The sequence below is a fragment of the Myripristis murdjan genome, chromosome 8 (assembly GCF_902150065.1).
Source record: "Myripristis murdjan chromosome 8, fMyrMur1.1, whole genome shotgun sequence".
Lineage (NCBI taxonomy): Eukaryota > Metazoa > Chordata > Actinopteri > Holocentriformes > Holocentridae > Myripristis > Myripristis murdjan.
This window is the reverse complement of record NC_043987.1, coordinates 1,696,637-1,723,759: the sequence shown is the minus strand read 5'-3', so window position 1 is coordinate 1,723,759 and position 27,123 is coordinate 1,696,637. Positions and strand designations below refer to the sequence as shown.

Genomic DNA, 27,123 nt, shown 5'->3' with positions numbered 1-27,123 from the left:
CTCTTTGGGACATATTGGCAATTATCATAGCCATTAGTAACTGCTATATATTTGTATTCATTGGGGTAAAAATTTTTGTAGGATTAATAGCCAGATTTATACATAATGCACATACTTTCAAATTTCTAATGCAAATATTTTTCAATTGATTTCTTTTTCTATTTTTTATAATTCTTCTCTTGAAAATTTGAGCAACAGCAACTTATCCAGTTAATAAAGATGATTTAGTATTTCTGATTATGATATTATCAATCATAACAGCCTCATGTGTTGATTAATAATGTCTGTAGTGTTTGATATGGGTTTAATTTATGGCCTGATGTGTGCGTTGTTCCCACATCACAATAATTTGTGTGACAATATGAACATTTATTTGCACTACAATTAAAATCATGTATGTGGAGAAAAGGATTTCAATACAAACAGCTATAAATGATATGGAAAACTAATTTAAGATCAAGTAGGTACTCTGGAAGTTGTTTTACACATATGTTTTGAGGGTATTAGAGATTTAAACTCAAGTCAGACAAACCCTGGAATTTTGGCAATGATGTGCCAACAATTTTATAGAGCTTGTTTTCTCATCTCCATGTGTCACACCTCGCATACAACAGCATACAGGGAGCACAGTTAAGCTTTTAAAATGTAGTGATTCAGCATTTCAATAGTCATCAAAGAAAACACGTTTTATAAGGTGAACAATATATACCACAGGTGGGCCACCTGTTGATGTCAAAGAAACTATGTTGTTCCAACTAACCAGACAGTGACTGCCAATGCAAGGGAAAATCTTTTGTTTCAGGAAGGCTCTTCTAAGTCTCACATAAAAACTCGTTCCACCACCAAGTGTCTGCAACAATGAGGAAGCATCACTGGGGCGGCTCCTCCAGAGTGTGTCGAAGTGTCCTTGAGCAAGATACTGAACCCCTCACCGCTCCTGATGGACAGCCAATGCACATTGCATGGCAGTCCCTGCCATCAGTGTGTGAGTGTGTGTGTGAATGGGTGAATGTGAGGCAAAAACATTGTAAAGCACTTTGAGTGGTCAGTAGACTAGAAAAGCACCATACAAATGCAGTCCACTTACCATTTGCCATCATTGGAAACAAAAATATGTAAACCTGTTTGACATGTAGCAGCTTATAACCACATATGTGAAATGGCACAATCAAACTGATCCTTTGAGATAACGACAATCAAGTGAAACTCAATGAGGATGCCAGACTCACTGTTTGGGTCTTACAAACACTTTCATTTGAAAACCAACAAATACACAATACAAAAAGACTCACACAAGGCTCAGGAGTAATAAATTAACTCGCATTTCTTTCAACAAAAATAAAGAAAACTTCATCATTAAGCACAACTTGAGAGATGTGGAGAGAAGAGCAGACGAGAGAGGGGACTAGATGTGAGTGAAGTGTGAGTCAAATAACAAAAAATCAACAGAATGAGGAAGAGAAAACACAAAAACAGGGAAATCTCTTTGAAACATTTCTCTACACAATCAGCCACAAGGGTCAAAGGAACAGCTTCTAATAGTGTTGTACAAAACATGTGGGCTGGGATGGGCTGGGTGGGGGTTCAGGGCTCTGGACGTGGAGGATGATTTAGTAGGGCCGGTCTCGCCGCTCCTGTCTGTGGTCGGCCCTGGAGGACAAACATTGATTTCATTAACCACTGCCATCCACCAAGAAACCATTCATTTGCTGCATACATGTGGTTTTGGGACGGTTAACAATTATATAATAGACTGCTGATACATCAGAGAGGTACTGACCTTTTATGAAATATCTGCTGCCAACAACCTGATATGATGGAAGTTTTTCCCTGACCAAAGCTACGCATACAGTAATGATTCCACTCCCTCTGAACATTTTATGAATTCAATGAAATGTTCTACAACACTTTGGGAAATTCATGGGTGCTAGTTAAGCGTTTTGGTGTCTCATGACCATTTACTGGTTGTTTTAGGAGCTTTTCTACTCTGACAACAACAACAAATCTGTGGCAAACATTACAATCTTTTGGGCAAAGTAATGACAATTACAAAGTGATTTAAAAAAAAAAAGGTTATAAGAAAGCTTTAGCACACAATCATAGTGATCTTTCAATAAAATAAATAAATGAATTAAAGGTGTTTTGTTTGGAGTGTGTATTACCTTCCGTCCATCTTGCCAGGGCCGTAGCCTCCCCTGTCTCCTCCTCGGCCTCCTCTGAAGCCCCCCCGGTCCCCGCCTCGGCCCCTGAAGCCGCCCCGCTCAAATCCCCCGCGACTACGCTCTCCTCCATAACCTCCTGATGGCAGACAAACAAGTCAGTCACAATTTTTTGCCAAATTTTGTCAGCAGAAAAAAAAAAAGACATCTTCTCCTCTCAGAAATGCCTTCAGCACAAAATGTTGATCTAGTTTGAGTGTTTTCAGTTTTTATGTCTTTAAATTGTTGATAGCTGCAGCTACATCTTTATCATCCATTTCCTTGTGTTAGCTGATATGCTATGATTTCTCTATCTCACTCAACTACAATGGCACTGATTTGCACAGTTAGTATTTCAACTGACAACTCAAAGTTGAATTGAACTCAGACACACGCAATCACTGAAAAAAATTTTAAAGTCAAACTGCAATTCATGGGTCTTGAACCAAGTTCAGTTTTCTTGTAACTTTTTAAGCCGTTTCTTGTTAATTATCAGGTCATTTTTTTGTTAATTTGCTCGTGACCTTTCTAAAAGGTTACATGTGTGAACAAGCATCTACAAACCCACATCAACAAATGGGACTTAAAAAAAAGGTCCCCCTCAGAGCCACTTGCTTTCTTTGGTTGCTGGTCAAGCACAGGAAATTCAAATACTGTCGAGTCAAAAGTCTTTCCACACATCAAGAAGATTTAGATGTGTTTTGCATATTATCTTGCGTTCCAGCGGGGAATTGTATCTGTGAATCACGACTTCAAAGTCACGAGTCACGACTTCAAACCGTTCCAGGCATAGCCGACAAACATTCTTGTTACAACCGGCAATGGTGAAAACATAAACTGTGTGACATCAAACGAGGAAGTTGGCGTACGCTGAGCACAATCAAGTTCACAGGCATGAATTCACAGGTTTGGCTATAGCCCCGCCCACTTTTAACCGGTAAATCACCAGTTACGGGTGGCCTGGAACGCAGCAGTACTTCATCAGGCTTGCTCCCCAAAATCTGATGTCAATCCAGCCCCACTCATTTCAATTTTAAATAAAAAATATTCTCTCTATTTTTTTCTTTACTTTTCTTTTGACCAGCATTTTGGCTGCGATTATACTTTAGCAATTTTTTTGGTGCAAAAGTAGCATTCCTCAATGTATTTTGAAATTTTAAAAAAATTTTGAGAAAAAGTTTTCTTTCAGTGTGTAGCTTAATGTATAGCTTTCACCCTGTTAAGGACTCATTGAGTCCTTGTGACGGCTGAAGGTATAACTTCTAAATGAATTTATCTTTTCAGATTTTTTTTTTTTTTTTTGGTATGTTTTTTTTTGGCAGTGATGGTCATTTAAAAAAAATTCCCTCCAGCCCCTTCTAACTTGGATTTTGGGGTGGTTTTTTGTATAAAAGTGAGTGGTACATCATAGAACCTCGTCTGTAAAGGGTTCATTATTTAATTTTACTGACCAAATTATATCAGTAATGGTTGGACTGAACTTCAATAACATACCAAAAAAAAAAAAAAAAAAAATCTGAAAAGATAAATTCATTTAGAAGTTATACCCTCAGCCGTCACAAGGACTTAATGAGCCCTTAACAGGATAAGTGGATGTAATTTTAAACAAGGTACAAGGGCTAACCTCGTTCCATCGGGGGCATCCCACCCGCCCCCTCAGGTTTAGGGGCCTTGCACTGGTTGCACTCATTGCGCCACGAAAAATTCAAGTTGCCACAATCACTGCAGAGAAATGGGGACAGTCAGTCAACATCAACAAGAGAATAACACATCAAGAGTATACTCACTCCCTCTCTCTCTCACACAATAACACAGACATGTTATTATATGGCTGTACCCCACTCAGAATTGGTCGCCCAATACGTTGATTCAACCACTGTTTGTTTTACTGTTTTCTTTTCTTTTTTATTGATAGTCTTTCTGGCAAAAAGAAAACACATTGGTCCAAGTTTCAAAATTAAGACAGCTGCATGAAGATTTTAATTTCCAACCAAAATGAACACCACACACACACACACACAGCAAATTTGGACTCACGGGTTTGAACACTTCCAGTCTCCAGCCCTCTGCTGCCCTCCTCCTCCTGCCCCATTGCCTCCTGGGAAGCCTCCTCCTCCTCTGCCCCCTCCAAACCCGCCACGACCCATCGGCCCTACATAATGTGTGGTTAGTGTCATCATCCACCACTACGATGCACATAATATATATACATCGTATATATATATATCAATATAAGCACCACTTTTTGGTATACCAAATTCTGGCAAACCAGTGTGGGAGCACTTTCTGAAATCCCATTCAGCATGCTAGTGACCAATGAGATGAGGCTACTAAAAATCATGGAACATCCTTTCAAAACATGTAAACCGTCAAAAACCAAATTGGAGATGTGAATGTGGAGACATGATATGGCTCACCTCCTCGTCCTCGACCCCCTCTCATGCCACCCCTGCCTCCAAAGTCTGCTCTGCGGGTGGCAAAAGACACCTTAATGGGATTTCCATTGAAGTCCTTCCCTGTTGGACAGATCAGATAGACATCAAAAGTTGTCAAGGGCCATAATCTGATATCACATCAAAAAAAAAAAAACTGATTATGTAATGGAAAAAGCTGTGGAATGAGAACAAGCAGATTTTGTCTTGCTGCAAGGCAAACAACGAATCAGAGTTGTGCTTTCTGTTTAGGTTGCTGTAACTCTGATTTGACAAGATCTAACTTTTTTTTTTTTCATGAGTCACATAACAGGTCCCACCTTTGCACTGATTTGATTGCATAGAGAGTAAAAACCAACAGTCACATATGATGGCTGTCCACTGATTTGAAATTACTTGAAAAAACATGAAGATGAAAAAAGTTAATTTAATATGATGTGACTGCTCTATATTATAGCACATATGATTGACTGACCTTAAGTCCTGTCCCCCAAAAATGCAAACCAGCCAATCGTAGCTTAGCAAAGATTGCCCTCAAACAACACACCTTTCTCTATGGACATGAATGAAGCTTCTCTAGATTTTGAGGTGCTTTCTTGGATTCATAAAACTCTTTTGATCAAATCAAGAATTAATATTATAGTTGGAGGCTATGCTGACCCGGACCACAGCCCTGCGTTCCCGGCTATGCAGGTAGCTGGACAGCTAATTTAGGCTAGCTAGGTCCTAACATGTAACCGCTGTCACCAACAGACCCTCAACATGAAAGGGACTGGAGAAAAACACTGCAAAAAGATGAGCAGTTTGGGACCAGCACAATGTTCATTCTTTAAAGTGGATTTTCACCCACTTTTTCAAACTTTAAATTCACTTATGAAGAACTTTACTGTGGCTACTTCATGGAATTATTTCAGTTTATCTCAAGAAATGATCTATGCCATTTTACAGTGTACCACTTAATTTCATTGTCTCCATGGTGAAGCACATAAACCTTGTCCAACCTAGCAACTGTGTTAAGTGGGGCATGACTTAAGATCAGTTAACTGTGTGTTGCACAGGCTGACATAGGCTATAAGTACAGGCCTATATATAATAGCAACAGACATGCTGAGCTGAATTGTAGAGATTGGTTGTCTTGGAGTTGGTTACCAGCTTCCCTTTAAATCAAGCTCTAGGTGTCTTTCAACCGATGATGGCTATTTGTAATTCTGATGTATGTTACTTCCTCAGTAACACACATCTGATCATGGACATTAGATATAAATAATCAGTTACTTTGCGAGACTCCTTTCATGAAGTATCCAGGTATGAATTTTTATTTTACTTATCTATGCACAGGAAGTGAACATGGGATGGTAAGAAAGTGATGAAGACAAAAGATTTACCATCAAACCAGTCAATGGCAGCCTTAGCTGAGGGTGGGTCATCAAAAGAAACCGTGGCCTCCCCCTTCAGCTTCCCTGTCTCTCTGTCTGTGTACAGATTTATCATGGGCAGGCCTGTCTTCTTATTGACCTGAGAGGGTGGAGAAGAAACAAGGACATATGCAGTGGTTTGGTCATATCACATAAAAGGCAAGTTAATTAACTTAACAAAATTGTTTGCTTTGTGGATATCAGACAAGAAGGATAGCCCACATCCACTTTCAAATTTTTAAGTATTTTTTTAAAATACATAGCTTAATCATATATAACCTTTCTTTCATTATTTTTGCGATTTTAACAACAAAACAATTAGCAAATGGGAACCAAAAACTTTATTCAGTTTTTTGACATGCAAACAAATAATGGATACAGATATTCAAAAAAGCTCTGAAATGACAGTAAGGATTAGACAACAATTAGAGCTGTTTTCGTTGCTCTAATTAGTAAGCTCACTGTTCTATATTTTTTGAAAAAATGATTTCTCAATTACAGTCCAATGTATGATCATCAGCTGGAAACAGATCGAAAAGTCAGTGATTATTTGTACATGACTGAAGCCACAGAAATGTGTTGATGATGTGCTGTGTTTGCGGTACCTTGATGATTCCAATTTGCTTAAAAAAGTCTGCCACTGAATCAACAGTGTAGTTATCTCCCAGGCCTTGCACAAAGATGGTGTTATTGTCAGAATTATCTTGGTCTTGCACTGTATGAAAAGAATAGGACATATGTCAGTCAATAGGCAAAAGGATACTGGACCCGTCACTGCTTTGAACTCACAATTATGTCATTTACTGTCCTATACTGTATGCAACTGTGGCTAGTCCTAAGCATTACCAGCACTCATTCCCCATGAACATCCCACCTGCCTGTAAGTGGTATTAATAGAAAAGGACTTCGTCTTCGTCTTTTGTTTGTACCAAATTCCAGTCAGATGAACACTGGCCATTCCTTTGCTGCTGTCAAGCCACCTATTTTTGCAAAAATGTTCAATGTAATACTATCCTCACAGTTATAACTCAACTGTTTCCTTAAAATGATGCTAACTCGGAAATTTAGTGTGCAAATTCAGTTCTTTTTCAATCCAGCGGCAGAACACTGCTGACAGTATGTCACTGAAAAGATTGTAATCCTTTACAGTAAGAGTATGTCCCTGTATTTTGGTGCCATCAGGTTGTTAAACAGTCACTGACGTCATGTTATATCATGTCATATTATCTCCATTTTGTGTGCTAATCATTCATAGCTGTGGTGTTTCTGCCTTGTACATCAGGTGAACTGGGTCATTAAAAAAACAAACAAAAAAACAATATTCTGATTAAAAGCAGATGGGTGAGATACAACATCATTAATGAGGAAAATGTTAATGACAATCTCTAAAATGTGAACATATTTTAAGCTCCATCAGAGCTGTCTAAAAAAAAAAAAACAATAAGTTTAATTCCGTTTCCCCTGGAAAGTTTTCTCTTTGCTGTAAAGTTTGTAACTACAGTTTTTAGTTTTGCAGCTATGACATTACCACACATGTGGAAACGTTCACAATTACTGAGAGCCACTCTGGTGTCTGAGGGAAATTGCTGAAGATATGAAGAAAACATCAACCCTACATCAATGTTGAGAAGAGAAGCACACTTACTGGAGCTGTGTCCTCCATGCCCATGTCCCTGGTCTCTTGGTCCTTGAGAGGGTATGAAAAAGACGTCAGATGGGGGGAAAGACCAGCAAGGAAACACACATACACCACTATCTCACAAACTCTACATTCACTGCCTATTTTCATGCACCCGAATGCCCACCAAAGCATTAACATGAGTCCACTTACGTCTTTGTATGTAATGTGCTGTCTTAGTTGCTTTCCATGACAACCAATTCATGTGACAACCAAAAAACCCATGTACAGTCCTAGTCTTTCAAACATGATGTGATTCCACTCAGTCACATCATTCATGATTATCCACTCTACACCACATAAACACAAAACAGATTTCTGGGGACACTGACCCACATTACTGGGGTACTCACCGCCATTTGACTTTGTGCATCTGAACATACCACTACCATACCATTTGGTATTTGATTCTTTTTGTATCCAACAAGTCAACAAACTCATGTTTCATTCTATGACACTTCCTTTGGACAGTGTGATGAACAAACTACAGCGAAAACCATCAGCACAAAAAGCCATACAGGTTGCGTTCTTGGATCCAATATGTAAAGCAGATTCACCTATACTTCATCCATTTTCAACAGTACTTCTGGAGTACTGATTGAAATCATTTCCCTCTGCACAAGCATGCCAACTTCATGGGCTACTTCAGAACAAAACATATTTGGAATTTGTTTCAACATACCACAGTATTGTCCTTTTCACCATAGACATCATCAGCATAACTGTTTGTTATGCAGAAATGTGCACATCACACATTCATTCCTTTTTCTACATCCGGTTTTCAATACTGGATTTTTTTTTTCAAACACAGATGTCTTTGGAACACACGTACCATGGCTGTTATTCTGTCTTCTCTGGTTATTTCTCAAATACACAATGAGAACATAATATTTCCTCAAGAACACTTATTAAATACCAAAGATAGTAATATACACACTTCATCCATCTGTAAAACAAACTTCAACTGTTGTGATTACCATTCATCCCATTATACTGCAACACCTTTGGTGTGTTAACTTTTACTGTTGTTTTTTAAAAATACCTTTCCAAATAAATTGATTGACACCATCGGACAATCTGCACTGTACAACAGAGCTTAAAGCACTGGACAGAATGTTCTGTCTTTGAAATAACTCCTGCATTGTCTCCAAAGTCAACTTTGAAGCCAAAGCATTAGCGTCACCACAATCTTTCAATCACTGCTATTACGGCTCACTGGCAAAAAATGGCTGTGCAAGCTAGTGGAGCCATATACGTCAACAGGGAGGTTACACACCTGTTACAGGGAGGAAGTGAGCTAATGATTATTTTGAAATTCCCAGAAAGTCACTGAATATATTAACCAAACCTGTGCTGAGCCCTATGACTCAGCAGGTTTATAAAAAGTTTCTATGGAATATATTCCAGGTCTGAGAGACAATTATCACACGATGACTAGATTTTCTGGGTGCCAATTCCCTCAAAAACTTTTTTTAATAGAATAACTGGGCATATAATATCAGTGAGCATCTACCACCTGATAAAGCTGTCTTAGATGTATAAATGCCCTAATTTCAGTAATATCTTACTATGTATTCATGTTTACAGGAGTAAGATGAGAACGACTTTGTTATAGCTTATGTCAATCACATTTAGCCAGTTCCAACTGCCCTAGAGCCTGTCATGTTAATGAAATGTAGTGTTCCCTTTTGGTTTTTGATTTGTATATTGTATATGCAAAACTGTTAAAAAATCCAATGCAGTAAACAGGTTGGCTTAGTTTCTGCTAAAGCTAAACATGGTAATTATCTAAAAGAGCTATTATAGATGTTGTAGACAACACTGCTCCAGCTGTGTCAAGTCTGCTGGTCACCAGTTTTGACAATAAATGGATGTGAGAATTTTTAGCTCAAGCTGGACATGGCAATTGAAAAAAAAAAAAAAAAAAAAATCAGGCAATGTTTCAGGGTCTAATTCCTGCAGCTTCATGCAGGAGACTTTAACCTGAATGATCTTCATGATCAATGTCAGTGACAAAGATCAGTCTGTAACAGCTCTGTGCACACTGAGGTCAGTGTTAACATCAAGTTCCAAAAATATACATTGAACCCATAACACATCACAGTACACGGTTAAGTAAATATGTATGTCAGTAATTAACAATCTTTATCTTTTCAATCTTCGATCAATCTTTTCTTTACCTAGTTTATTCCCATATGCTTGAGAATGTGACACTCTGGGTCAGTGTTGAGTTGCTTAATACGCATTAGCCGCCATGTTTCACCCAGTACAAGTGTACTTTTACCTCAAACAAGCAGGTTTTACATATGTTTTTATGGGACCACTAAAAACAGACAAAATAAAAAACACCATTTATATTTGTAGAAATCCTAGAAAACATTTCACCTCCAGGTGAATTGGTCTCTCCCAACCTAACTAAAATGCAGTGTTTTTCTGATGTTCTGTCCCTGCAATGTCTCATAACAAATTTGACTATGAACACAAGTATATCATATCGTATTGCAAAGGGGTATTGGTGAGATAGCACTTCACGCCATGTTCACAGTTGAAATTGCGCTAACTTACAGGTACAAGGCATTCCATAAGGCAATCAAACCAGTTTTCATCAATCAAACCAGTTTTCAACTCATCTCTGTGGAAACTAGTACTCATTCTGTCTTCCACGCATTATGTAGCCGGTAATGACGCCAAATGCCTACATCATGAGATGATAAACAAAAAAAAGGCTGATTTCCTTTGTAGAAATGGTCACATGTAGCTTGCAACATTTACTTGCAGCAGTCACTAAATCTGATTTAACAGCAGTTATTGTCTTTTCAGGCTGTTGTAACAATGACAACCTTTTTCTACAGCCTACTAAATTTTTTCTAACTTCTCATTTCTTTCCTGATTTCCAAACTACCCTTCAGACATTTCAGATTCATGCACCATACAGGCACATGACAGGACAAGACAGACACAGATCGAGATCATCCAGCAACCCTCCCAAGAAAATCGGCTGCCACACAGGCAAGACAAAGTACAGGAATGACTAAGTCCTTTTAGTTACTGTGCAGCTCCCTCTGTTGGAAATATTCCATCACAGAGTAAACTGTCAGTCTCTTAAGTAGAGAGAACATTCACACTTATCACACTGAGGGTTCTTACCTGAGAAGCCGGTGGCATGGAAAACATTATATATATCACATTCTGCCTTGCATAGCATGTTGAGGAGCCCATATAACTCCATCATGGCTGTGATTCCAAGTAGTGAAAATCTAGCTTAGTAATGAGCATCAGCAGATTCCCCCCAAACATACTAGATATTTTCAGGTTTGTCCACCTCAATATGCTATGCAGAATAATTTTTTCTACATGTGCTCATGTACCCATTGTTCCTCTCTAAAAGGAAATGTATGGTAGCAATTGTGTAATTTTCTGTCCACATTTGCTGATGTGTACAATTACTTGAATGTTTGGCTTTTCTCTACGATACATTTCAAAATGGCAAACTTTAACTTAAACTCCTTAATACCCACACTTATCAAATTTGTACTTAACAAATTTTAGCTGCCGTGTCTTTTCGGGATCTTGAGCATTCCAACCTCCAGTCCCATTAACTTTGACCGTTTTAACTCAGTAAACCTTTTGTTCAAGTTGTTTTTTTTTCACTTACCACCAAACTTATTGAATCCTCCACGGTCGCCCATTCTGATGAAGAGGGAGAGAAAAGCGACACGCATTGAAGGCTGGTGCTGACAGCAATTTCTCTCAAGGGGTTTCTGGGTGGGTAAACGTCACTCTCATAGTCCCTCCATACAGATAATCCACCTTCACCCTCTTGGAACTTGCCCTGTTGTACCCCTAGTCCTCTCTGTTCCATATCTCTTGAATAACTCAATTTTCTCCATTATTAGAGTTCTGTTACGGTGAGGATGTGGACAATAGGCCACTTTAATGACCTTGTCTGCTTAGTGAATTTCTTTAATAGGCAGCTGAAATTTGACCTTGTGTAACCAATTATTCAATAAGTCAATAATGTCTCTTAGTGACTTGAGTAAGTCCATGTTAACGCAACCCTATAATTTGATGGGCATCAACTAACCAAACCAAACCTAATACCTTTGACTCCAGGACGGGTGTTGGATATATGGTTAGATCTCAGACAACATGTTTGTTATTACAAACTGCAGCAACATTCAAACAAGTATTTTCTTTGAGGCTTTACTGAACACACATCTTTTCTAATATCCTTCCAAACTGCATTTTCTTTCACCATCGTCCCTTCAAATATAAATAGATTGTAACTGCCTAGGCACTTCCTTCCTTTTGCAATTTCCCAAATGAAGGCCTAAGAGCAGAAACCCACCCTGGAGAGAGGGTAAAAGCCTAGGAGAAGATTGAAGATTGATTAAAGCAGAGAATTACACAATGATCCTGTAAGGACTTGTTGGGAAGGTGGTGATAATAGGTGTGAAAAGCAGGGTGATGGTAATGTTTTGTGGATGTTGGTGTGGATAGTATCAAAGCCACGTATACTTACTACAGAAGAAATTAAATCTTTTTTTGGCAGGCTCTTGTGGACAAAAGGATATATTAGGAAGAAAAAAGCACTGCATTGCCTTTGAACTGGCAGCATATAAAGGCTTACTTTGAATTCAACATACACTGGCCACTGACATGCAACAAATTACAATCGGTGTAAAATATCACCGAGGTGTATTTCAGGAAGGTGGTTTAACAAACTCTGAAAGAAACTGAGTTGAACAAACCCAACACGGCACATCCTGACTTCTGGGTTTCAGAACAGCTGATTACAATGAGTCCAACCAACTCTGAGTTGATTGAAGCTGACTGGGCATGTTCATAGCAAACTCAAGGGACATTATGACCCTAATGCCTATGCAGGCTTTGGTAGATGTAACCATATATACCAGGCGTGGGAATCTTTAGAAATCTCATGATTCTATTTTGATTCTTGGGGTGATGATTTCATTCAAAAGATTTTCTCAATGCAATGTATCTACAGTTGTTCTTGATCTAGACCTCGTTTGGTGTGGTCTGTATAGAGACAAAACAGTGAAATCAAATTTTTCTAGGTTTCCACAAATAGAAGAAATGTTTCACAAGTCTGAGACCTGGGTTTAATAAATGTTTAGGCTCTCAGATTCAATTTAATCCTGATTTGATCAGTTAGTTTACATTCTTTTGAGAGTTATCAGCCTATATCTTCTTTACCTTCCCGGAACTTAACATGGAAGGTACAAATGTGAAACCAACTTAATCTCTTCAGCAACAGCAGGTCTGTTTATCTCAAGTTGCGCCGTGGTACAGCAACTACAACCCTTCTCACAAAATGTTACCATAGAAAGTACAGAACTGAGGTAAGGCAACTGCAAGCAAAACAGGGGGGTAATAACTGATATGTAAGACATCTGCCTCCTTTTGGTAATATTATGAACATAACATTTGGGATTGTGTTCCACAGATTATAATGGAAGGGAAGGGGATGCAGATATAATCTATGTTGTATTATGGATGTGAGAACAAAGAATGAAATGGCAAACTCATTTGTCTGTGAGTTTATATAGAAAACAAACATCACCATCACTGTGAGACATTTCAAATAATCTTTACAGTCCAACTCAAAACATGTTGATATCAACTTACCATACCAGACCACGAGTATCTAGTGCTAGAAACACCATTTGTTAATAAGCAAACAGAAAAGTTCACCTTTGCCTTTTCTGTACATAGTACATATAGTTGTGAAAATGTTACTAAGAAGTTAATTTAACCACAGTCGTCATAGGAATCCATTTCAGGTCTATAGATCATTAAAGTCTATTTGACATGTGATCTTATTGTCCGTCATCTTCTTGTACTGTGATTTCTGTCTTCACTACAGTGAGGATACTGTCAGTGACTTGACGAACTGAAAAACAGCTTTACAAAAGCTGCCTGGAAGCATTTCAGGTTTCCAATTACAGAAGAAAATGATAACAAAACAACCCATAATCCAGAGACTGTTTACAAGACTGTAAGAGAGTCTTGCATACCAGGCAACACTTGCAACATGCAACACAATACAGAACCACAGCAAAATAAAAACCTCCAGTAAATATTGTTTCAGAGGTCTAACAAACAGGCTATTTGCCTGTGTCCAGCTTATCTAGTAAGAGGCTCACCTGAATACGCACATGCATTTATTGTTCTTTGCTTGGTTTTGTTGCGTTTTACTTTGAAGGCTCATTTGAGGATGAAATATTTCACTGTTTTTGTTTTACATAGAAATAACAAGGTGTTTTTAAATTTTGCATTAAACTTACAAAACCTTAGCAAAACCACTTATCTTGGGTATGTGCACACTGCACAAGTCGAATGCCCACTCCCACAATTTGCCTAAACTGGATGATGGCACACCTCTGTTAATCACATTTGGACTAAATGTAAATCACCCTGAGCAAGAAAATCAGACTTTTCACAGTGTTGTATTGGTAATGTCCTCTGACAGTGCCAAAGTGGCCATTGTGCTGTTATGCACCACTACATATTATGAGCTACAATAGCCTCATGAATTAATAATAGCCACATTCTGACTGATCACACAAGCAGGTCTAATTTAGTATCAAATTATCAATTTATTATTATATTACTGTACAGTTACGATGTAAGCACCTATTCACACACACCAGAATAGAAAAAATCTCAGAAAAGGATATTAAGTAGGCTACTTCATGTTTCAGCTAATTTCTCCTAAAGCAGAAGTTGGATATAATTTTTTCTCTCTTTTAGCCAGTCAGTTTTCCATTAATTCCACTGCGATATGAAAATGAACTTTGAGAGACTTTAAGCTTCTTCATACCAGTATTCAATCACCATAATAAAGTCGTCCTAATTTGTTTTCCTAAAAGCAGCAGCACTGTTGTGTTTTGATGACTTGAAATTGGGTGGAGTGAAACGGTCACTGTGTATCCGCAAAGTCTGCAGAGGCAGCACTTACACACTAAGCAGAGCTGTGGCAAATGATGCTGGGAGTGTCATCACCCCAGTTGTAAAAAGCTTTAGCAGGTCCACTGGTCTGCCCATGTCAGAAACTTTCAGTGAACACTGAGATAAACCAAGGCTCAAAGTTTCACTTTTTAGCATGCTGTTCCAGCTGAGACCAAGGGCATTTTTTTTACATGATTCACATCCCAAAAAAAAAAAAAAAAATCACAGTCACTGTCTGCACAGAAATATCCTCATTTTTGTGTAAACCTAGTTTTCATCATAATACAGATTTACAAGTCACAAATATAGTTTCAGACCACCATTCAGCCACAAAGCCTCTAACTTAATAAACCCAACTAGGTGGATAATTCAACGTTTATGTAATCGCAGATTCCAGACCCCTGCATAATTTGTTGACCACTTTGAAAAGTGTGTGGTTTATAACCTCAGTTAGTGACTCAGGTATTGTGGAAATACACCTGGCGTCTTCTGGTAACCTCTGGGTGATACATTGACACTTGGTTCAGTTGATGGAATTAGAGATGTACTATATTAATGTCAACCTTACATTAGGCATTATTTAAAACTATTTCACAGTCTTAAGAGTCTGTGTACAGTGTAGGCAGTCTTAACTTGGTTGATGCATGCCCCCATCACTTGCTTAGTGGAAGATCGTCACAGACTCACAGACCTGTCTTAACAGTCATTTTCCTGTTTTGACTGTTGAAACCAAACATAATGAGTTTAATCTTGGTCTTGGCTCAAAAGGTGTATGATGGCCAGAGACACATCAATGACTTGATTTACAATCCCACTTTGTCAAGAGCCGAGAGGAGCGCTCTCTTTGTGTGACATCACCATACCACTAGTCAGTCCAGCTAAACATGGCAATGCTGGCGGCTCGTAATAAAAGAAAGAAAAGCAATCAGGTTTCTCCTTTGGCCACTGCTAACACAAATGCTGCAGCCTGCAGAGCCGCCACAATGCAGACACACAGCCTCTGGCTGCGACTTCCCCCAGCTTTGCCGCTGCACTCCAGGCAGCAGCGGGTCAGGTAGCTCACTTTTTATACAACTCTGCAGTTTGTACCAGGTTGCTGCAGATGTTTTTTCCTTATATTTTCATAATTAGTAAAGTTGACAAATTTTAGAAGTTTGAAGTATTCTTCAACAACCATATAGGATGGTGAAGATTTATTCTCCCCAACTCAGTAGGACAGACGTGTGTTTTGCGTCAATTTCTTTATCTGCTCTCTAATTACTGCATATGCACACAAATAAAAAGTCAGTCAGAAGTTTTAGTTAACGCCTGAGTTTATGTGGCCCAGTGATTAGGTTTCTACAGCAGAAATTCTTTGCTGTCTTAACTAGCTTTCTCTTAGTCGCTTAACCCGATTATGAAATCTGGGTTTCTCATATACATAGCAGTTTAAATATCAGCTAACTACTGTACAAGGTGATTAACCCAATTGCAAAAATGCATGTTTGTTTGTCTGATAGATTTTGTACTGGCATTCACACTCAAATAGCATAACCAGTCCGGTGTAGCAAGCTGGAAAACCAGCTAAAAGACCCTTTTCTCAGCAACCATTTTGATCTGAAAACAAGGAAGAAAATGTTGGCTCACTGGAACGTTCTGTTAGACAAAAATGGAACAGAACCTTTATTAATGTCTTGTGACCTGTGCTTACCCTGCAATTTCAAGTCAAAATGGTTGCTGTGAAAAATGTCTACACCAGAAGTAGCCAATAATATACAATTTCTATTTTACTATTTTTAATAGAGGCCTATAATTCTTCGGATGTACTGAAACTCAATTGCTGCAAGCAAGAATCTAACACTGATGAATTTGTAATCCTGTTACTTTTACTCTACATTTATTTTTTCATGTTATTTATTGTCTAAAATCTCCAAAAGATGATGAAGAAGAAATCCCATAATTGTGAGCTGTATAATTTCCAGGCTTCAGAGGATATGATGATGTGTGCAGCTCTGGGATTAAAAGTACTTACGTGATTGTTGTTGAATATGCAAGTGTGTTTAGTCACAATGTAATTTGTTTCTCTTTAGTTTGATTATTTAAAAGGTGCATTATGCAAAATTACTAGGGGTCAATTGAAGCGAAGACATAATTTAATGATTCAGTCTGAACAGTTGTCCTTGTTTGGACCGACTCATTGATGTTTTCTGTCAGCCGAGTCCCAGCAGTCCTCACTTAAATTGATCCTCAACAGTTTTGCATAGTGTACTTTTCAAGTCCAACATCAATATTTTGGCAGTTGGGCTCATCGGTCACTTCAGCCAATATCCAGTAACACGACTGTCACAAATATCATTTTGCTGTGAGATAGTTCTGCCCAGTGCACATGCTTTAAGGTACAGTATATTAGGTAACATAAGCAATTACCATTATCCTGTGCATGAAGACAAGCCTTTTAGTATCCAAATTTAGTACTGGTTTTGCATTCTGCAGCCTATAGATTCAGAACATCTGGAGACAAAAATCTATTTTAAATTATCATTAATGAGGTCCATTTCAAAGTAACAATGCAAATATTTTTGTGGAAATACTTTTTTTTTCTGGATTTTGTATCCACTGTATGAGTCTGCAAAACAAGCGTGGCAGGGTCAGACTGGCCATTAAAATGAACTGATCATCTGACCTCAGAGCTGCAACAAGCTGCAATTTTTTCACTTTTAGGAAGTGATAAATAATTTCCAGACTTTACAGACTTTCTGTTAAGTTTGAATCTTTTAGACAGGTGTGAACACATCAAGTGAACTGTAGTCCAGACCAAACTTTTCCAAAAGGCTGGCCTGCTATTCGGCAGTGTGAAAGCAACCGGACCAAGTAACAAACAAAACAATGTATCAGTCTTACATTAGGTCTGACCCAAGGAAGTAGACTTAGGTGTGAAAGCACCCTTAGAATAATCTCAAGTGCCTCCAATTACTTAACATACTATGGGCTCTATCTTTCACACTGCGCTACCCGTTGCCACTACCCGCTACAAGTGAATTGTGCATTCAGCAGCTTCCACTATCCCTAAACGGTATCTTGCGGCCACACTACCAGCTATACATTATGCTGACTCCGTTATTTGTGCCTGGAGGTGTGTCTGTGGGCGTGTTTATGCTCTTTTCCTACAATTGTTATCTTGAGCACACACTTTAGGGAAAGCGTATAGCGGGTCCTCAGAACCACCCACCCATTTGGGCTTTTACGAGAGCGCGCCCAGGCGGCTTCAATGCGCGTCCACTTGGACACATGTGGACGTGCACATGCGGCTCCACCTCCCCAATTAACTGGCCTATAAAAAGTCACCTTGCTTTAGCCTCAGTTGAACCCCTGAGAAAATGGCAGAGATAGTACTAAATCGTGACCTTCCTCTCTCCATCATGGGTTTCGGTTTGAGAATTTGGTATAGCGCAGCCTGCCCTTAAAGGCAGTGGCACCTGGCACACTCATTGGTTTAACTGGCGTAACGCTCAAACCATGCCTATGGGTTTAGGGACTCTGACGCAAGACAGGACCCTATATGTTAAAGTGTTAGCATGGCCATCAGACAGAGCTACAGGAGACACCAAGGAATTTGGTGCCAAAACTCTCATCACATATTTGGTAAGGTCAATAGTGAGCCAAACTCCAAAGGTCAGTATAGTTTCTTAAAACTTTGGAGAGTTTAAAGGAAGCCAGAGCTGAAAGTAGTAAACCAAAACAGCAACCACCAGTACTATTTTTTGCTTCATCTTTCACTTGTTCCATTGAAAAGCTGTTTTGTTTTCAACTGATAAGGGTTTATGCACCAGCAGCCTTATATTGTGGCTATTATTCTTTCTCCTTCAGTAGAATAAAGGCCTGGTCATATGCCACTCAGCATATGATGGCTTTGGGCGCACTTAAATCCAAAATTGTGGCACAGGGCTAATGAATAGTTGATGTCATATATTCACTCTCGACAGGTTAGTACTTTGCGGTTATACACTGAAACACTTGTAATGTGGGTGAACACATCTTTTGAAAAAAAAAAAAGGCACATTTATGCTGCTTTTAGCAAAAATTAAACACACAATTAAATATTTAGTCATCATTGCAAACAGGAGCCCAGTGAATGGCTTAACCCAACTTACAAATTCTGTGATGAAAAACAAGTAAAAATACATTTGAACAAAAACAGCTCACAACAGCTCCAGTAGGCTGTTATTAGTCAGTGCTAGCATTGGTCTAATATAACACTGTGCACAGTTGACCAAAGGTGAAGAAAGACCTCCGATGTATCTACACAGAATTCATGTGTTTGACTTTGAGTCCAGCACAATCTGATGCACATACAGACAGAGGAGAGTTTTAAACACTTACCCCATGCCACCTCTCCCTCTTGGTCCTCCTCTGCCACCTCGGTCAAAACCACGGTCATATCCACCGCCACCGCGACCTCCATATCCACCTCCACGGCCCCTGCCACCACGGCCATCCTGGCCTCCATAACCTCCTTCCTGGCCACCGTATCCTCCACCTCCACCACTCATTGGTGGGCTGTCCTGTCCATACCCTTAGAAAATAATTGGGACAATCAGACTTCAACAAGTCTGCCACCTTGTTTGGACAGCATGGGCAAGCCTTTTGACTATACAGTGAAAACATTAGACATATAAATCAAAACACAGCTTCTGCTGTTGTTCTTGGCCATGCTTAAAAGCAGGTAAATCACAAACAATCTATTAGTTAGTAACATTCCTTTATCCTTATTTAGCATCCAGCTTTTTAGCTCTGTTGTGCCCTTGAACTATACAAGGGAGTAATGTGCTTTTTCTTATTATTACATTCTTGCAGCTATTAATTTCTCAGTTTATCACCAAGATTATGGATAAAGTGAATTTAGAAAAGTCTTAGTAGTCTTAGTCCTGGTAATGTGCAAAGAATTTCAGACACCACAGTACTGAAAGTACTAGCTTCCACTGCTACGCTGGTGATACTCTTCTGTATCTGTCCTAAAACCTAAGGACATCAGTCAGGACAGAATATCTTACAACTGTCAACAGTCAAACACTACCCATTCTTTACTTCTTGTTTTTGAATCTGCTTTGATTTTAGGATAAATTCAACAGTTTCTTGGTCCTGTTACAAATAGTGTTGAAGTTGCATCTCAAAATGTACGCATCAGTTTCGATCACAGCTTAAAGATGTTAAACCCAGTTAGTATTCAGACCAAGATCTCTGGTCCAATGGGGAAAAAAGGGGGATCAGAGGTTTGACAACAGCAAAAAGCTATCACAAGTTCAGATTAAAACACTCATACTCATCATGTTGTCTCCAATGCATTCCTAGGCTCAATACTTCCTACAGATGCTGATTTTCGTTCAAATCTTGCTGCAAAGACCACTTCTGCAAAATCCTCTCATGCATGCACAAGCATGTGAGCACATGTGCGCCTGTCCAAGCAGTTTGTGTGGTAAAATTACAGGCCAAGTCAGAGTTATCCTGGCATTTTTGGAATATTAAGTTTACCATGAAGGCTATCGAGTAAAACTTTCTTCTCTAAGAATTGAAGGAAGCACACGGTGAGTAGGGGAGAGTGGGGTAAGTAGTGCCAGTTTTTACTTAAAGTGCCTTCAAAGCGAGGGGATTACAGTAATGCCTCCAACTAAAATATGCACATATAGTTTAGGATGTTGCGCATCCCTGGGAACAATCACTTTGGATCTTATATAAACTGTTTGAGAAATATAGCTTTCGAAAAAAAAGTGGTTTTGTGGCACAACTTGCCCCCAGTGCGGGGTAAATTGTGCCATTAGAGAGAATACACTGGGGTAAATTGTGCCATTGATAATTGAAGTAAAACAGATCATTTTAATCTCACAAATGATAATGCTACATAAAAGCAAAACAAATTCAATACAAAATTATTTATTTAACATTTATTTCTTATTTTAACAAGACCACAGGCCACTTTTCTATAACAAGGCCTAGCACCACATGAACACATACCCAGAACAAAATAAAAATTCCAAAATGAGCACCTGCAAATCATCTTCATCTGAATCTGAATAGTTTTAGTGATCAAAGGTAAGAAGACAATGTACAATAACAATAAAATACAATTAAGTAATATATAGTATATAATCACAAGTTGTGCCACTGGCACAACTTACCCCAAGGCCCTTTGGCACAAATTACCCCAAGCCCACCATTTTGAAAAAAAATGCATCCCCCAGCTGTTTTGAGCTAACATCATGCTAACTGTATAGACTCATGGTGTAGCTTACTAAAGTACTAAAACCTGTGTGAACTGTTTTCAAAGTTTTCTGTAATTGTTCAAACACAGCAATCAAAAAACCTTGATCATAGAAATTTTACTTTGGAGGGCAAAAAATGTTTTTTGAACTTAAATGTGCTTACCTCTCAAGCCATGTGTCTCCCTTCTTTGTAGGATGAGTGAAATGGATGCCTCTTCAAAAATATGTGGTCACATGACCAACTTCTTCTATGGTTTTCTAGATAACAGGGGTGGCACTACTTGCCCCTTGGCACAAATTACCCCACTCTCCCCTACTTGATACAAAAATGATGCAGCACGGGTGATGCATTAAGGATTTAAAAAAGGCTAAATAAAAACTAATGTTCAGTCAGTCCCAACTGTGTGTGTATCGACAAGTTTAGGAGCTTTTGCTAAAATACTTTTTGTCAAAATTTTTAACACCTTCGCATTTTCGCCATATTACTTCTTGCCCAAGGTGAGAAGAGACACATTTCACCACAAATTATAATATTCACAAGCAATGTGACTTAAGGGGTATAGTTTATTATGATTATGATTATGTTGATGATGATGATAATCATCATCATCATCATGTTAGTCATTGTGTCATTTCACAGCAAGAGTGATGACACTGAAGCCAAAACACCAAAGTGTGCTGTTGTCATCATACTCACTACACAAACTACATATTCTAAATAAAGTAAGAGTAAAATAAACGTTCTAGGATGTTCCTCACCTCCACTCTGGCCATACTGGCTCTGCTGACCATAGCTCTGTGGAGGGGGGGAGTTGTAGCTGGGAGGCTGGCTGTAGGGAGATCCCCCGTGCTGGGATGGTTGTTGGTGGCTGCCGTTGTTCCCATAGCCACCAGTCTGGCCCCCACTGCCACTGTACCCACCTCCACTCTGGCCACTGTAGCCCCCCCCACTCTGTTGCTGGCCATAGCCAGGGGTCTGGGAGCTTCCACCATAACTGGAAAGGGTGGGGCAGAGGATAGCATCATAAATACCCACACTTAAAAAATATAAATGGATTAAAAAATAAATGAGATAAAAAATATATACCCCTAAGTTATGATTCTTTTTTTTTTTTTTAATTGTTGACTCTGCAAACAAAGATATTGATACTTGTATCTTACAAAACAGCGGGCCTCTCTAAACCAAACTACATCTGTTACATAATAATGGCAGAAACTATTAAAGCAGATCCAAGAAACCTTAACACAGACAGGCATTTTTCAAATACAAAAAAAGGAGTGACAATAAAATAAAAGTAACATAATCTGTAAACTCAACATTTGGTATTAAATATGCAAATATGCAAACGGTGCCATCAAAATTTCCCATTAAATACTCTTTTCTTTTCCTAATTATGTGTAGGTCTACTTACACTGCGTGCACAATTATTAGGCAAGTGAGTATTTTGATCCTATCATCATTCTCATGCATATTTTCCAACTCGAAGCTATATAAACTCGAATGCTAATTGGATTTAAGCATCATCAGGTGATGTGTGTTTGTGTAATGAGGGAGGGTGTTGCCTGAAGTGACCAACACCCTATATCAAGGTGTGCATAATTATTATGCAGCTTCTTTACCTCAGACAAAATGGGCCAAAAAAGAGATTTAACAAAGTCAAAAACTGTAAAATGTCTTTCAGAGTGTGAGGTGCAGATATCAAGAGGAATCGATTTTGCAAGTAAAAAAAAATATATATTTTATTTCCTATTAGTTAACGACTTTAAAATCAGGGGAAAGGGGAGGTGGAACAAAGTTATTGTCTAGCGAGAGTGGCTTTCTCTCAGTGGCGTCACTCAGGTGCTGCACATCAGGCCCTAATGAGCCTTGACCCACTGATGCTCACAGCTGCGGCTTCTCCGCTGATCATCCGCAGCACTGTCCATGGTGCCGAAAGTGACAGCAGGTTAATTTTACAATCAAACTGCAACACAGAGGGATGCAGCACTCTTGAAGTAGCTAAGCTATTGAGGCATGATCACTGAACAATCAAACATTTTGTTGCAAATAGTCAACAAGGTCGCAAGAAACGTGGAGAAAAAAAGATGCAAATTGCTAAAGACTTGAGAAGAATTAAATGTGAAGCTACCAAGAACCCGTCCACCTTCAGTGCCGCCATATTGCAGAGATGCAACCTACCTGGAGTAAAATGTCCATACAGGGTCAAGTATTGAAGCATACTGCGACCCATGGTATCAAAACAGAACTGTGCACTGAAGTCCTTGAAAATACCGGGCCCTATATTGTAACCTTACACCATCAGCCGTACCATTTCAGGGTGTTTCCAGTGGAGGGGATTTCACACAAAAAAAGCCAGTCTTAATGATACTACTGCTAATACCTGGCCAGAGAAACGTATGACAGGCTAAGATAGGTAATTAGAACTCCTGCAGGAATCAGTAGCTGTGATGGCGTCTTACCCTGCAGGCGAGGAGGCAGAAGGCTGCTGGCCATAACTGGAGTAGGATGACTGCTGGTTGTAGCTGCTGGGAGATGGCTGGTTGCTGCTGTTATAGCCTCCAGAGTTATAGGATTGATTGGACTGTGGATAGCCACCTCCACTTTGGTTTGGCGGTGGAGAACCATATCCTCCTAGGAGTAGAGATGAGACAAAGTAGGAGTTAGGATAGTAACAGTGGCAATAAAATATAATATTAGATTACAGATTCATTTTCCACAAAATTATAAAAAGGAAGTAGGACCAACTTGTTCTTTGGAGACTTTTGAAGATAATGAATCCGAATCAGAGTGACTTATCTTGTCATATACGGTACATTAACATGTATTAGGAATTTGTTATGGTGAGCTGTTATGGCACACAACCAATATAGAAAAATCCAGTAAATAACCCTGTTAAGTTCTCAAGATATACCATTTCCATGTCACGTAGTTGGCTGGGATTGGTGCTCATAGACAAAAAATCCAAGTAATCCAACAATAGCCTGGTGAGGGTCAAATATAGCCTTCATTTCCATCCACATTTTTTTTTTTTTTTGTTTTAACTTTCGGTTTTGTACAACCAAGCTACAATGAACCCAGAAGCAGGACTGTGCAGTGTGTTTACAAGTGGAGTTTAACACCTTCTAGTGGCCAGAAATCGCTTAGTATAGCTTTAATCACCAATTGTATATTTTAACAGATTTTACAGATTCTTGAAACATTTAGCTTGCTGTGGGAAATAAGCTTGAGTGAATACAATTTGAATGAATAATCACCACAAAAAATGGACCAGTTTCTAGCCAGTACTGATAAACATTACTAATAAGAACAAGAGACATAAGATAACAGAGACATAACATAATGATCCTAGCTGCATCTATGTACGATGTTCCATTTTTTGAGATAATACCAAAATGCAAATTTTGACCTTTGGGTGACCCTGACTTTGACCAAGACACACTGATATTTAATCCTAACCTTAGCCTAGCCTTCTGTCATAACTAATCCCTCCATGAGGCTTCTTCCACATGCTGAATCAAAATATTCAGCAGGGAACATGAAAAGCAAAAAATTACCCCCGGAAAAATGTCATCTGCAGAAAAGTCACCACTCAAAACAGAAGTGGCAGCTAAGAAAGATGAAAACCATGAAGGAAACAGACCAGCAGAGTAGTCCCTGAAGCTGTTTCCAGGCCACTATGCCAAGTGTTAATTTTTTTCTGACATAGTGTGCAATGCAGTGAGCTAGCTGGCACACTGCTGTACTGCAGTCACTTTATATCAAATTTAGATTTTGCCATCTTGACAAGGTTGAATACACACTGGATTCAAAGCAATTCCAAGCAAGCCCTCATGGTACACTGTACCATGTACTAGCTAAATATGTGGTTAAGGACAGTTATCGATGGTTGTATACCTGACTGAGGTTGCCCATAGTTGCCATAGCCTCCTTGGTTGTAGGAGGCAGAGCTGCTATCAGAGTTTTGACTGTAGCCTCCATAGCCCTGCTGGCTGTAGCTCTGGCCAGAGGACTGACCATAGCCCTGGTTAGTCCCACCGCCATAGGAGCCATAGCTACATGGAGAAAAGGGAAAACAGGTTGACAGGCCGCACATAAAGTCACACCTTATGCAGGAAAAGTGTTACGTGTTCTTAGTTAAAGTGTATTTCTTGTTCAGCATGGTGTACACTGGCACCCCAGTGGCTCACCAGGTAAGAGTGCACACCATGTGTTAAGGCTGAGTCCTGATCGCAGCGTCCTGGGTTCGAGTGTGACCTCAGGCCCTTTGCTGCATGTCATTCCCTCTCTCTCCCCACCTATCCTGTCTCTCTCTCTACTGTGACTGTCAAATAAAGCACAATGGTTTACACTGCTGTATAGGTGGGATAGGCAGGATCCAAGCTGCCTGACTACAGAGTCAATAGCAGGGCTTGAACCTTGGGCCTAGTGAATAGCACAGGTAAAATGTTACTAATTTCACTGACCAGGATCACTACAGAATAATATGCTAATTCTATTTCACAGTGTATTCCCTCCAACATATTCAATCTAAATTTGTTAGACCAATAACAAAGGACTTACCCATGGGCAGGTGTTTGGGAATAATCTAGAAAGAGAGAGGGGGAAAAAAACAGTAAAGTGATACTGTGATAAAGTGATACAATATGACGAGACAAGCAGCAACAGTCCTTTGTCACAGCAGTAGTGGTGGGAACAAAATCAATTCACTTAAGTATTGTGATTTTTTTTCCTTTTCTTTTTTTACAACCTTTTAATTTTTTTTTTTTTTTCATTGATTTTTTTTTCAAAATCAATTTAAAGCCAAGATTGGCATCATATGAATAACGAATCCATTGGTGCCCAGCATGTCATGCTAGGGGTGTAAATATCACTCCAAAGTTATGGTGAGGGAAAATCTAGCATGGTCATTTTCAGAAGGATCCCTTGACCTCTGACCTCCAGATCTCTGAATGAAAATGGGTTCTAATCCCATGCAGTTTGGGCCACAAACCATGCAGTCCAAATGTGTTCTTGTGGCAAAATGGTGTGTTTGTGCAGACCGGGGCCTAAACAGTCTTGGAGTTGGACTGGAAAGCTGAGACTACTGAGCCACATTTGATTCATGTGTGATGATGTTAGCCCCCACAGCAGCCATTTCACTGCAGTCAGACCAGTTTTTCAAACTTGACATCACTGTGACCTTTAAGATAACCACAGCTTTATGAAACTTTAACAACAATCACATTAATATGGTAAGCATATGTTCTGTTCCACTACAGTGCAGCAGAGCCTCCACTGAGGCACCATGTGTTAGACCTAAATGGGATGGAACCTTAATTAATGTCATAAGGAAAACCTGGGTTTATCCTATTATTTTATCTCAAAGTGGCTACTGTCAAAAGGGTCTATTGTTTAGATAGATAGATAGATAGATAGATAGATAGATAGATAGATAGATAGATAGATATGACTGGTTATATTCCCATAATCTTCCACCAAAACAACATGAATTATGCAGTTACCACGTCATATTTAGCTTCAGCTAGGCAAGGCCAAGCTAGCTAATACATTTCAAAGGAGGGATGTTTCTATGAAAAGGAAAAATGGCACGTATCGGGATAACTCTCCACAGTGCTATGAACACCGGCATATTGTCAACATCCAATTGAAAACAATGCACAACAGTCCCATGTCCGATACTGAGGCAGATCCACCAAAAACAACTATCTAGGTCAGTAGCCCAACGACTGGAAGCAGAGCCCGCACGGCAGGCTGGAGGGATAGCATGGCTGCTAGCCGGCACAGCCGGGCGGCAAGCTTCGAGAGGTTTTAATGAACAAAAGAAATACAAGCCGCCGTGCTATTCTTAAAGCCAGCTAATCTCTTAAAGCAGTGCTCATTTTACTGCCTCCGCTCGACCTAACGTTAGGTCATTGGTTTAGCTTGCGTTACTTGACGCCGACGGTAACGTTAGTGCAAAAATGTAACATAAGGCAACCTTAACGTTAACACTAAACACTTTGAGAGCATTGTTCGACTTTTTCATTAAACGCTGCGACATCAGAACTGCAGATAGGTGATACGTTTCTTACCGTTAGACGCCATTTCGGCCAATGAAAATGGGGTTTCTAGTCCAAAGCCTTGGAAATCGTTGTTATTACAATAGCACCAGAGAGTCCAAGTCCCAACCGGAAGATGGAGCCGAGGCCATA

The 27,123-nt window shown here is 39.3% G+C and overlaps 1 protein-coding gene and 1 long non-coding RNA gene across 2 annotated transcripts; both read right to left on the bottom strand.

Annotated features, from left to right (window-relative positions):
* Positions 1-1,227: 1,227 nt before the first annotated feature.
* fus (FUS RNA binding protein) lies at positions 1,228-27,123 on the bottom strand. The gene is made up of 15 exons (XM_030059060.1): positions 27,004-27,123; positions 25,493-25,517; positions 24,827-24,984; positions 23,392-23,563; positions 21,691-21,926; positions 19,055-19,247; positions 11,379-11,413; positions 7,691-7,732; positions 6,651-6,760; positions 6,016-6,145; positions 4,616-4,714; positions 4,236-4,350; positions 3,823-3,920; positions 2,163-2,298; positions 1,228-1,650 (listed from the first exon to the last, which is right to left on the bottom strand). Exons 1-15 carry the CDS (start codon positions 27,014-27,016, stop codon positions 1,611-1,613), a joined length of 1,602 nt encoding a protein of 533 aa, XP_029914920.1. The 5' UTR covers positions 27,017-27,123; the 3' UTR covers positions 1,228-1,610.
* LOC115364475 (uncharacterized) lies at positions 2,572-3,376 on the bottom strand. The gene is made up of 2 exons (XR_003928685.1): positions 3,176-3,376; positions 2,572-2,910 (listed from the first exon to the last, which is right to left on the bottom strand). It is a non-coding gene; the product is annotated as an uncharacterized LOC115364475 (long non-coding RNA).

What these genes read in the sequence shown, in the direction of transcription:
- fus (XM_030059060.1), bottom strand. An exon ending in GCATGGAGGACACAGCTCCA is followed by an intron (nt 6,761 to 7,690) that starts GTAAGTGTGCTT and finishes CTTTTCATACAG; the next exon opens with TGCAAGACCAAGATAATTCT. An exon ending in GATGCCCCCGATGGAACGAG is followed by an intron (nt 2,299 to 3,822) that starts GTTAGCCCTTGT and finishes GTCTGCCATCAG; the next exon opens with GAGGTTATGGAGGAGAGCGT.